Source organism: Phoxinus phoxinus, assembly GCF_949152265.1.
Source record: "Phoxinus phoxinus genome assembly, chromosome: 6".
Classification (NCBI taxonomy): Eukaryota; Metazoa; Chordata; class Actinopteri; order Cypriniformes; family Leuciscidae; genus Phoxinus; species Phoxinus phoxinus.
The window spans coordinates 16,539,378-16,552,599 of NC_136881.1; the positions used below are offsets into that span (position 1 = coordinate 16,539,378).

A 13,222-nucleotide genomic window follows, 5' to 3' on the forward strand; every position below is an offset into this window, starting at 1 on the left:
AATTAAAGAAAAAAGGAAAGAAAGAGGGAAAGAGAGAAAAAAGTATGTACGTTGCGTGTATTCCACAAAGCCATTATTTGAGGTAAAGACAGTATTTATGGAGAAGCTAAAGGATAGCTGCCGTCTTATCTAAGGGCACAAGTGTAAGCTTATTGAAGCTCTAAGTACACATCATTTAGATTTGCTTTTGTTTGGCTAGTACAGATAACTGTCAGAGGCTGGAGGATTAGTGAACATGCACACTGGAATAATACGAGGTCATGAGTCTCATTTCCAAGTTGATGTCATTAACTCCTGTTCTCCTCTTACAGGAACACAGACACTAAACGCTAATGAAGTGACCCATCACCTCTTTTCACACACACTTCAGTCGGGAGTCAACTCAATTACACTACATCACTTCAAGATCAAGTCAAAGCTAACAAAAAAAAAGAGCAAGAGAGTGAAAGAGAAAACAATGACCTCGTTCTATCACATCCGAAAGATCTGGCCTTGTGGCCCAGTATCCTCCACATTTCATTTCTAATAAAGAAAGACTCTCATTAAAAAAGGAAGTCACTCTCTCTCTCTAAATCTGTCCTTTCTTTTCTCCCTCGCAGGTATCGGCCGCCATCGTACAGTTGTTACCGGAAAAATCTTTTCCGTATTAGAGATCCTATTAGAAAGAGAACACTAAAAGATAATTGGATTTCCAGCGGTTATCTCTGTGTCCGTCAGGACCCTGCTGTCCCTGTAATCTCACTCTCAAGGGGTAAAGATAACTCAATCCCAGAGAGGATGGATGAGTGTGTGTGTGTGTGTGTGTGTGTGTGTGTGTGTGTGTGTGTGTGTGTGTGTGTGTGTGTGTGTGTGTGTGTGTGTGTGTGTGTGTGTGTGTGTGTGTGTGTGTGTGAGACACAGAGACATGAGGGGAGCGGGGGAGTGTATAAAGGCATATGTTATCCATCCAAGTAATAAAAATGTGTCTAAATCACTGGTATCCACCATCATCTCTTCTGGTGGATTTGAACCCTGACAGAGAACAAACATAAATTTATTTTTATTTCCTAAATAATTCAAAGGCTACAGAATGCACTGGAACAAAGGCCGTCTGCAATGCTGCCACCTTTCTCCTAAGACCCATTCCTCAAGTGAACAATACACTATATGTAGAAGTCCATGCTTCACATACAAGCCTGCTATTATTGGGTAATATTCAATAAAATGTACTGTTTTCAAACCGGTAATTTGTTTGCTTCGTTCTGAAACAGATATTAAACTGTCCTAATATTGCATTTTCTACTTCTCAAATGATCCATGTATGTTTATCATTGGTCATTGGTATGGTATTGGTCATTTTTGGTCTCTGGAATTCATTGAAATGGAACCGGATCTGAGTGTGGTGTTCAAATATGCCTAGTAATACACTGTAATACATTATCTAGATGGGACTCATTTTCTAAATTATGTTTGAGTTACATTTATTAACAGAGGAACTATGATTTAATATACCGATTCAGACAAGATTGGGATTTAAATAGCTTTTACTAAAATGGAAGTGTCCACTGTCTGGATGTGGCCATTACACAGACTCATGTGCTCTGGATGCATAACTAAACCCAATTAACTAAATCAAAATTATTCAACCCCCTGAAAAGAATCCCTCACAACAGCACAAATCTGCAAAACAGGTGTCTCATTCTCGAGCACCTGATGCTACTAATCAAGGGCTTCATTAGTTGCACCAGGTGTGCATGAGCTAGAACACATGCAATATCTAAACTGGCTAAGTTTGTTGAGTGTCACATTTGAATGCATGTTAGAAATATGGCTAGGTCAAAAAAAAAGGAAGCTGAGAAGGAAGGTTCAGAAAAACCCTTGAGTGACTGCAAAAGACCCGCAGCAAGACTTGGTGGCAACAGGCACTGAGTTTTCAGCTTGCACAGTAAGGCGCGTACTAAACACAGATGGTTTCCATGCCAGAACTCCAAGACTACACCACTACTGACGCAAAAGAACAAGAAAAGTCAGCACCAATTTGCTCAAAATCATATAAATAAGACACAGACGGTTTGGGATTCTGTTCTGTGGAGCGAGGACATTTTTGGCCCGATGGATCAGCAGTATGTCTGGAGAAAGAAGAATGAAGCATAATGCTGAAAAGAACACTTTGCCTACAGTTAAGAGTGGCGTTGGCTCGGTGATGCTCTGGGGCTGCTTTGCATCCCTTGGCACCGGAAATCTGCTGCGTGTGTAAGGGCAAGATAGATTCATTGAAGTATATCAGGAAATCCTAGGAGAAAATGTCATGCCGTCAAGTGAGGAAGTTGAAGCTTGGGCATTCATTGGACCTTCCAACAGGACAATGAATCCAAACATACCTTATATTCCACCAAGGCTTGGTTGCGGAATAAGTCCTGGAAGATTCTACAGTGGCCATCACAGTAAACTAACTTCAAATCCCACCAGATATTTTCTATGGGGTTCAAGGCGGTTGCAGCACGTAAACCCAATAATATTACTGAACTGGTGGCCAATGCTCATGAGAAATGGATTAAGATTCCTCAGAAACGCTGCCAGAAGTTGGTGTCTGGTTATAAATCTTGTTTAAAGCAAGTCATAACAGCAAAATGGTGTTCTACTAAGTACTAATGATGCTTACTAATTTTGAGATTGAAGAAGTCATTAAACGTTGCATTTTCAGTTGAATTTGGGGAAAACACTTTAAACATGTGTTGTGTTGAGCTATTTCAATTACGTTTGTTTGATTCGTTCAATGCAAACAGCTGATGGTCTGCAAATTTTACCAATAAACCAGATTTGCAATGGGGGTTGAATAAGTTTGATTACAGCTGTACATGATTACATTAGGTATATAACAAAGGGAAGGAATTTTGACTGAGGTCAAACCTGTCAATAATATAACAGTAGTCAATCTAGAGTAATTTGTGAGAGTTGATCCATTCATGTTTTTTTTTTCTTTTTTACAAATGTTGTGCTATCATTACCTGAATTTTTATTTTACTCATTAAGTTCATGAAATCACGAAAGAAGGTGCACAAGGCAGTAAACCTTAACATAAATTAGCTAAAATTTTAGGTTATTAGTATTCAACAAATGAAGTTTAAAATAAACGAGAAGCGATGTGGAAAAAAATAATACACCATAATTGAAGACATTTCTACCGGGCAGGATTAGATTTCTCAGAGGAGCCCTGAGTTAGCCAAAAAAAACAGCATGTAATTTTCTTTGTAATTTTTGCCTAGGTTGAATGAGAAAAACACAGATGTGAAACACAAATGTCCCTAAATTCCTCAAGGAATTAACAAGCCCTGTTCGAATATTGCTGAAGTGACATAACTGTTGATCACCATCACAATAACGGTTAGCCTAAATTATCCTCATTCTGAATATAGTCAAGGCTATAGCAGACACAGTAATTCATGAATGAAACAATGTTAAGAAACAAAAAACAAAACTTTCCAACCATTCTGGTTCTCATAGGTCTCATATTTCATGTTGTTCCCTTAAACATCCAAATCCTGTGAAAACTACTCTTTAGGATGGAGAGGCAGTGCGATTCCCCCAGGGGCATCTTTCACTGGCCTGTTATTTTTATTGTGGTCGTGCAAAATGAAACCAGTGGCTCAGGGAAGATGGCAAGAGCCGGAATGGAGGAAAATCAATACAGCAATATCAGTGCTGCACTTATCAGAGGCTTACTGCTTTTCAGGGGTCACAGAGGAGCAACTATATCTAAGTGAAGGGTTTCAATACTGAGATAGATTCTTGATAAATTTGTGCTATGTACAGACAGAGAAGACATGCAATAAGAAAAAAAGAATAATAAATAATCAAACTTTGACAACTTTCTCCAGATGTATCCACTTTTCAGAGTAATTTTGGTACACAATTTAGGATTTTTCTACAGACACCCTGCAGTGTTTCCCCTATCATTGTTGGGGGGGTTAGTACAAATAAATTATGATCAAAGCTTTATTTAGTTTTTGCAAAAAAGTTTGTTTGATTTCATGGTTAAAAGAAATTTAATTAATCTGTTATGTCTTATTTGATTACCAGAAAAAAACAACACTGAATTCGTGTGAGAAAAAAAAAAAACATTTCATAGAATTTAAAAAATATATTGCATAAGTTTAATAATTGTTTATAATAAAAGTTTCATGATTTCAATTAATTAGACATGATTTTTGATTACTCTAAATGTTACGCCACGTATGGATATACTTACGAGACAGACCTACAGTTTGGGAAGCACTTTTTTTGGAAATATCCATCACATTTAACTGTGATCCAACTAACCGTGCCCTACAGTAATTTGCCTTTCCCTCCACAAATTACTGTACATGTAGCCAATGTTCTCCTTAAGAAAATTCCCAGTTATCTGCCTGCCTGTCCAACAACAATTTCTCTTATTAAAGCAGAGTTTGGGTCAATGGAGCTCTACAGTGTATGGTTTTCGTCATGGAACGCTTCTGACTTTAGACTCTGAGTGACAAAATATGGCATAATTGCACCTGACAGTGCTGGCCAAGTCATGTGAAACAGTCTGATTGAATAACCCTGCTCCACAGAGTACATTATGGGAGATTTCAGGTGGAGAATTAAATAATACCATGGCCTTTTATTCATGTAATGTTCAGGGAATATTTTCACCTCATTTTAAAATGGATAGATTTAGCTGAAGAGTGTAACATCTCAATGTATTTTTAGCATTTTTCTATTAGCATCCAACTAATGTGCCTGACATTGATCCATTGATCATTTGTGCATTACCAACCCCCCCACATTTGGCAGAATATACAGCAGTATTTCTGAGAATAATACATTCTCCACCGTGCGGTGAGTGAGGCTGGAAAAGCAGAAAGAATCGGACCAGAGGGGCCAATTAGAGTAAAAAAAGAAAGCCAAGCATGTCCCCAGGGTGCGGCCGTCTTCCACTGAGCGTCTGGGAGAATTTGACCAATCCTGGGAATTTGGGGCAGCGGGAATGATGAGAAAGGGTGTTCCGAGGTTCCCTCTAAATGTCACTGTGAGGTAAGGAAGCTTGTTTAAGCAGGGTATATTCAACCAATACTGCCAGCTCTCAGCTGTTGTACAAGGCACATGCCTGCAGGCACTTTGTAGTGTTGAGTGTTACAGCTGTAATGGCTGTGTCATTAAATCTGTTGTCATTTGTGAGATGCCAGCCCATGTGAACACATGGATACCAGCAGCACAAATAATCTACAAACATTGATAAGAAGATTTTTTTTTTTTGACCCAATCAAATCAACATATTAGAAGGATTTCTGAAGGATCATGTGACATTGAAGACTAGAGGAATGGCTGTTGAAATTTCAGCTTTGCCATCATAGGAATAAAGTAAATTGAACCCTCTGGTGCTCTTTGGTCATTTTTGACTGAAGAATTTTAAAGGGGTCATGACATGAGAAACCAAATTTGCCTTGATCTTTTGGTATATAAGAGGTCTTTGTACCATTAAAACGTCCTGCAAGTTTCATAGCTTAAGACTTCCTCCCCATTATAAACGAATCATTTATTTAATCAAGCTCTAAATACAGCTCGTTCTGGATCCATGGTAAGAAGTGACGTCACGGTACGAAGTGACGTACCAGCGTTTGCATATAGACCACCTCCAGCACAAGACAACTACGCTTAAAGCGCATGACAACTACGCTCATTTCGTATCATCGTCGCGCCCGCGCGCTGCGCGCCTCAACAAGTGTTCAGTCGACGGACAGCGAGTGGGTCTGTGTACAGGGAAATTACGATGCCACACAGATGTGCTGTTCCTGGCTGTGGACAAACAACATCTTTGAATACGCTGCGAAAGATCCAGTCGTCAGGGAAAAATGGATGCACTTTATTTTTTGCGGACGTCTCAGTCACGGCAGTGTTAGTTTAAGCGTTTGTTCTATACATTTGAAGGATGACTGTTTTAAGAACAAATCCCAAAATGATGCTGGCTTTGCCAGAAAACTGTTGCTCAAAGATAAGTCTGTGCCGACTATTCTGGGCTCAACAACGACGACGCAAACTGTAAGTAATGTATTTAAAACTTTAAACTACTTTTTAAATACGCTGAATCCGTAAACGTTCTGGCTGGGGGCGTTAATAATTGATGCATAGGCACTGACGTTAGCCAATCATAACAGTGGGCGTTAACACTGAACTCTTAAAGGGGAAACACCCCCAAAACAGTCTGTTTGAATCAGAGGATGAGAAACAGGGTGGGAAAAGGTCATAAATCACTACATTTTAAAAGTTTTTTGTAAAAAAAACTATAGTAATACTGTAATTGCACCTAAGGGAACATAATATTAAAATTAAAAAACCCATGTCATGACCCCTTTAAGGGTTTATTTTATTTTATTTTTTAGAATTGTTTACTTCATCGCAATGGATGACAACTTTATAAAGGTTTTGGCACTTGCTATGTGAACAAAAAAATATATAAATCATGGACATGATTCGAAAAGGTTAAATGGTCCTGAAAAAAATTGTCACACTCGTGCTCCTCATTGTCAAAAAAACGTCCGCATTGGAAATGAATGGACAAATTGAATCTAGTGAAAACTTTTGGTACTGCGGCCAAACAAAATCTTACTGAAAGCTAATTTTTTGAGATTCAATCTCAAATATGGAACACAACTTGTTTAGATCTATGGCTTTGATTTTTTGTATGCAGTTTTAGATTAAAACATGTTTTTGAAAATATATATTTCATAAAATAAAATGAAAATGGTATTTTTGTGCATAACAATAAACGTACAATTCTGTAACTTTTTAAGTTCACCTTTTTTTTACCATTTTGATTTCAGCAATAATCTGCCAAGTGTCATCTTTGAAAAGAGATCAAACATGAGTTGGTGGTCTAAATCACTCAAGATTTACGTTGGAAATTTCCAGTTTAAGTTGAAAATTACATTTTCAGGTCTATGCTTAAAGTAAATAAATGGATTATAAATACAGCGTAAATATAATTTAGTACCATAAAATCCCCTATTTTTTTTAAATATTAAATAAAAAACATCAAACGAAAATATAGTAAATTAATTTCATTGAAATAAAAATGAAAAAAAATTCAGTTGGAGTTGGACACAACCTGTGGTTTATTGAGTGAGTCATTTAAAAGATTCAGTGAGTAAATCAGACTGATTCAGTCCATGATTGAACCTATGATCAATTTAGTCTGATTCACAATGATTTGCCCATTGGCTGAACTGATTCATTAGAAAGTATTGATTAAATTAAGCAGTTTGTTCGCAACTGTACTGTATGGGTTTTATAAAAAAAATTCTTATTCAGTGAGGACAATGTAATAAAGTTGTATTGGTCCAAGATTCAGCAGATTTAGCAGTGGGACAACGCCTCATTTTAATAAAAGTGCAAGAAACACTGAATTGTTTTGTGCTATCTAGTGCAGTGTTTCTCAACTGTTGGGTCACAAGACCGTTTTGAGCGGGTCATGGAGTCAAAGAAACAACAACATCACATTTTTTTCTTAATCGAGAATTTGAAAGACATCCATGAAAGCTGTTGACACATTTAAGTAAAGAGTGCCTGAGAAAAACACATTGTCCTGATTCAGTATCTGTGGTCCGATGAGATTTTGTCAGGCTATATGTCAGTGTCGTTTTCTAACGTTATTTATATGATGCTCATTCTATTCATCAGGATCAGTGTCCATATTATGTTCCATTAACAGTTCATGTTAATATTGTGTATTTACCATGGTAAATGTTGTTTATCCCAAAATACCACTTAATTTTGTATGACTGTGGTGGCTCATACCAATTGACTAAGTGTGTATTCACACCAAGAAAGTGCGCTAGTTCACTTGCCTTGGTCCGGACCAAATACAATGTTGATTTTTTGTTTGTTTGGTGTGTTTCGCTTTCACATTGCCCTTTTTGCAAGTGAACCAAAATTTGTAAACAAAACCACATGTGTGCTAAAGTCATCCATTCATTGGACAGACATTCTCAAGCAGGGAAAAGCAGGAAGTGCAAAAACAGGCAATTTATGGAGATCTTTCGTAGTGCAATTTTTATTCTTTTACTGATTTGGTGTTATCAGCTACTAACGCAATATGAAGAAACTTATGAGCATCATATGATACAATGTCATCTATATACGATAATTAGGACCTGTAATTAGGATTTTGCGAAGACGAAGATGTGCTGCAAGACGGTTCTGGCGGAGAAAGCATGCTCTCACATAGTTCAGTGAAGTTCAGTGAACAGTCAGTAATAAAATAAGAACAAATACACAAATTACAAGCAGAGATGAATACGAAATATCAAAGTTACAAAGACTAATTCCGGTACAGAAATTAATAATTAAGCCTTAAATGTAAAATAACACTTTGTTCACTGTAGAAATAAAAGATATAGTTTCATCTTTGTTAAAGCTGTATTTTGTTGTATTAACAAAAACTAGCTTGGGACTGCTATTTAATAGCCTTACATTATACTGTTTATTCATTATTCAGTATTAGTCATATTCTTACAATTTATGCGTATGTTTAGTAAAGTGGAACAGTACTTGTGTGCGTCAACCATTTTTGAAGCAAATTTAATATATTTTTTATTATTGTATACAGTATATATTTGAATTAGGTTAAATAAAAACAAAATAGGTCACGGCCTACTGAACATGGGAAAATTGTGGGTCCCATGGTCAGACCAGTTGAGAACCACTGATCTAGTGCTCACAACTAGGGAAAAAAATAAATAAACTCCTGTTCCTGCAGTGGCGAATAATGTGATTCTGATTCTTTGAGCTGATAATGACAACTGGAGGATCACATGTGGGAGTCAAAACTCTTTTGTTTTCTAAAAACAGTGAGAAGTTGGGTGCAGCTGCCAAAATAAGTGTATAGGCCAATCACATACAAAACATGACCCTAACAAAGCAGACTACTGCAGAACCTCTCACAGACATGATACATGATCCCCGATTTTACATGTTTACTTTTAATACTGTACTTCAAATGTTTTCCTCTTATAGCCTCAGTTCAGAGACCCTGCCTTGAACCTTTCTGAAAGCATAACGTTTTACAACTGGAGGGTGGGAGATGTTGAACAGAGCAGAGCCCACTCCGCCTTCACACTGTCACATCCTGCCCCAGTGCCAGACAGAACCAGAGGGAGGGATGGGAAACGAAAGGAAGATAGAAATGAAGGTGCTGTATTCCTGTCACTGGTGATATTCTCCCACAAAGGGAGCACAACAGGCAGAACATGAGTCCGAGGGGAATCGTGGGGGGGGGGGGGAAAGGAGCAGGTAGACAGAAATGGAGAATGATGGAAGGAATGAGAAAGCGAGACTGCAGTGATAAAAGAGGTGAGGTGTGTGCGTGTTTGGCGGGGCAGCGGTGGAGGAATGCCCCATGGCTGTGCTATAAGGAATAAATCAACTGTGCTGCTATGTTTTGGTAAGATACATGCCAAACGCAATCTTTCTAGCCAAAGCTTGAAACCTTCTTGCATATAAGTTGTGTTTGAAAAGAAAACATTTGTTCTCCCTCACGTTGGCAGCTTCTCCGTTCCGACAGACAAAACTTTCTTTTTTTTATATCCTCACAGGGGCTTAACAATTTCATTAAATCTTACAACGGTTTTTTAAAATTGTAAATCAACCCTGAAAACAGAATACATCTGCATGAAGTGAAAGTGGCTTATTTGTACAATATGTCAAGAAAATTTAGTTATTGCTTCACTCAGCTGCAGTAGAAGTCTTCAAGATCCCATGAAATGAATTGACTTGCAAATTATTATTTAAAAAAAAAAAAATTCCTAAGTTGATGTATTTCCCGTTGAAACAGTAAGTTGGGGCTGGGCATATTGAAGGGATTGTAATTTTTATACACTACCATTCAAAAGTTTGGAGACAAAGTAAGTTTAAAGACTTTTACTTTGTTACAAAAAAAAATATTTCAAATAAATGTTGGTCTTTTGAATATTTCTATTAATCAAAGAATCATGAACTAAATGTATCAAGTTTTCCACATAATATTATGAACAGGATCATTCTGGAGGATCATGTGACACTAAAGACTGGAGTAAAAACGGAGCTTTGCCACCACAGGAATAAATTACATTTTAAAATATAGCAATAAAATGTTTATAAAATACATCATTTAAAATATAATATATCACAATATTACTGCTTTTAATGTATTTTGATTAAATAAATCCAGTAAGCATAAACATTTAATCAAAAACATTAAAAAAATCTTACCAACCTCAAACTTTTGAACAGAAGTGTACATATCCAATAGTTCACACACTGTGTGTGTGTGTGTGTGTGTGTGTGTGTGTGTGTGTGTGTGTGTGTGTGTGTGTGTGTACCTCAAACTCAGCGTGTTTGTGGATGTCCTCTGCTCTCTGGCGGCTCAGAATGAACTCGGCCTCATTAGCTACACGCACCAGATGGTCCTTCATGGTGTGGCTCAGCAGTCTGCACATCAAAAACACATTGAACATTAAGAGTTCATACATGACATCACATGATTCTGTCTGAATTATTTTCAATAGTTATGCAGTTTGTGTTGGTAGGATAACTGAATCCAAGTTAGCATTTCATACAGATCCGAGTAAACTAAATCGGAAAACAAATCACAGATGTATTTTTACATTTATTAAAAAAAAATGTACTGATCGTAAGAGATGCAACAGAAATCATTTACAGACTTAACAGATCCACCTACACTGAATTATGATAGAAATAAGACAATAACTATTTTCATATTATGGCTGATATTATAAATCTATTCTACTTTATAAAAAAAAAATCAAATAGTTTGAATAAAGTGAATAAAGGCATCAGATTATAATGTACATCATGTAAATATAAGCTGATAAGCAACCAATATTGGCCAATATAATAAATATTAATAATAATATCTGCCAATATTGGCAATAAATTATGTTGTATTGGTATCGTGCATCCATAATAAAGAATACTGTATATAAATTCCATTGTATAATGATGTTCACATCCAATGAAAGATGTTGGCCTACAAAATAGTAAAATGATATCTTCCACATCTCTCAACTGTTAATCTGTGAAATACATTTTGCTGATTTAATAACACAGTTGTTAGGCCATCAAAGTGTAAATAGTACGTTAAACTACACCATGTAAAACAAGCAGAAAATCATATTTAGCACGGCAGCTAAAAACCACCCCCACTAAAACAACCAGAGATTGATTTGTAAATGATACGCATCTAACAAGATACGGATGTAGGGGGTGTGGAGAAGGGGCACGTCTCACCCCAGCTCATGTTCCTACATATGTAAGAACAGCCTTCCCTGGATAAACACACACACACACACACACACACACACTTTCTTATCACAGGACATCTGATGATTATAGGGGCTGATGGGAGATCAGACGTATCCTGCTTTTACTGCTACTGTTTGTCAACCCTCATCAAAACCTGAAGCTGTTTTTTCCATCTCAGATTCTTGTTTGTGAATCAGCTTAGTTTGTTCTGTCCACGGTGCCCCGGGTTAGCACAGGCGGGGAGGAACCTGATCTTGAAACAGCACATTTACACCCCGGGCAGATTTGTGAACAACACAAGCCATGGCCTAATAAAACATTCCCCCCAGGGACAGAGATGAGTATCTCAGCAGGTCAGGAGGCTCAGGCCTCTGCAAAGTGGAAGAATAACAGGCGGAGGGTGGAGGGCTGAAACTCGAGCCTGGTGTGTCAGCGGCGGGCAGCGGGGGAGCGGACGTGCCAGGGACTCTGCAGTGACCCTCTCCCACCCCTCTCACCCCGACTGCCATCAATAACACAGTCCACTCTCTGTGACTGCCCTTCATTCTATCACCCTTCTGCTTTCCTTTCTTTCTTTATCTGTTTTTACTTACTTTATGGTATGACAATCTAGAGAAACAAACAAAAGATTATACAATGGTAATATCATGGCGTAAGACACACTTTCACATTGCCCAAGTAAATCTCACACCAAATTCACCGTTTTAAATTAGACTGGTTGAAGTATGACTTTAAGAGTCATAGAGAGTGATGCGAAAGCTGTGTTTTCAAATCGCTCTTGAGGTATTTTGATGTCATAGGCCATTCGGTCTGCGCAGCACTGCATGACGTCGAACAAACGTGTTGACAAGGTATGGGTTTTAATTAAACCAATGAAGACCTGCAACCCCTTGGACCAGTCTGTACCAATCACATTTTCTCCACACTGCAAGGTCACTGCCGACCCCAACCTGTGCGATGATTATCCCTTTAAGGCCGGATGCATGGACCGAATATACTGACACACATCTGGTTTTCACTCAGCTGTTTACGTTCATTTAACACATAACTGACTGCGTTTATGTGAATACTCCACACAAGGGGCATTTTGACAATTATGTGCATATTTGACCATTCAAGCACGATTAGCAGCAAAAGAAAACTCAATTTGGGATGCTGTCTGAGAGAGGTGGCTTTCTGTGTGAGCGCCTTGAATCTGTGTCAGTCAACACGAGTAATACATTGAGATCTTTTTTCATGACTTAGGCCCGGATCACACCTAACGCGTTTTTTGCAGTGAGGGACGCCTTTTTTCTATTGTTTTCCTATGGCAGTGAGCGTTCTGCGCGCTGTTTACGCGCCTCGCGTTTTACCGCCTGTTGCGCCTCGCATTTTTGAAGTTGAAAAAATAAATAAACTAAAGCGCCCGACGTCATCGCGTTTTTTTCTACTGTCCAATCGAATGAATAGAGAGGCGGGCCTTCCGTTGTGGTCGTGACGGAAGTTTACAGTTGCTTCAACGTCCACAGACTATGATGGAGGAGAAACTTGTGGTGGCTGTTTCGGGTTACCCAGAGCTCTACGATTTTACGAGTTTACAATGTGACAGTTTACTTGACAACAAACCCAAGTTTTTTTGGCGCGCACGCTCGCTATTAGACTGACAGCTGACTCGGTGGTTGCTTAGCAACATAAAAACCGCAGCGAACTGCTATTTCAGGTGATCGGGTACTTTTTTTAGCAGTGCTGTGCGCCTCGCGTTTTCGAACCTGAAAAAACGCGTTGGGTGTGATCCGGGCCTTACTACGCTTAACATCATGCGAGTCCTGCTTTTCTTCTGCAGCGCTGATATATTTACATACCAAGATACTGTATGAACGATATAGCAAAATATCTAACGGCAGACATTTTATATCGTCGCCATGATATATATCGTCATACCGTC

At 38.2% G+C, this 13,222-nt stretch overlaps 1 protein-coding gene across 5 annotated transcripts in view; it reads right to left on the bottom strand.

Annotated features, from left to right (window-relative positions):
• lrba (LPS-responsive vesicle trafficking, beach and anchor containing) overlaps positions 1-13,222 on the bottom strand; it is a 247,341-nt gene that overhangs the window by 123,022 nt on the left and 111,097 nt on the right. For all 5 annotated transcript variants that reach the window (XM_079615242.1, XM_079615243.1, XM_079615241.1 and 2 more), the window contains exon 35: positions 10,356-10,464. In XM_079615242.1, the coding sequence (XP_079471368.1) occupies positions 10,356-10,464 (109 nt within the window). The remainder of the gene's footprint in view (positions 1-10,355; positions 10,465-13,222) is intronic.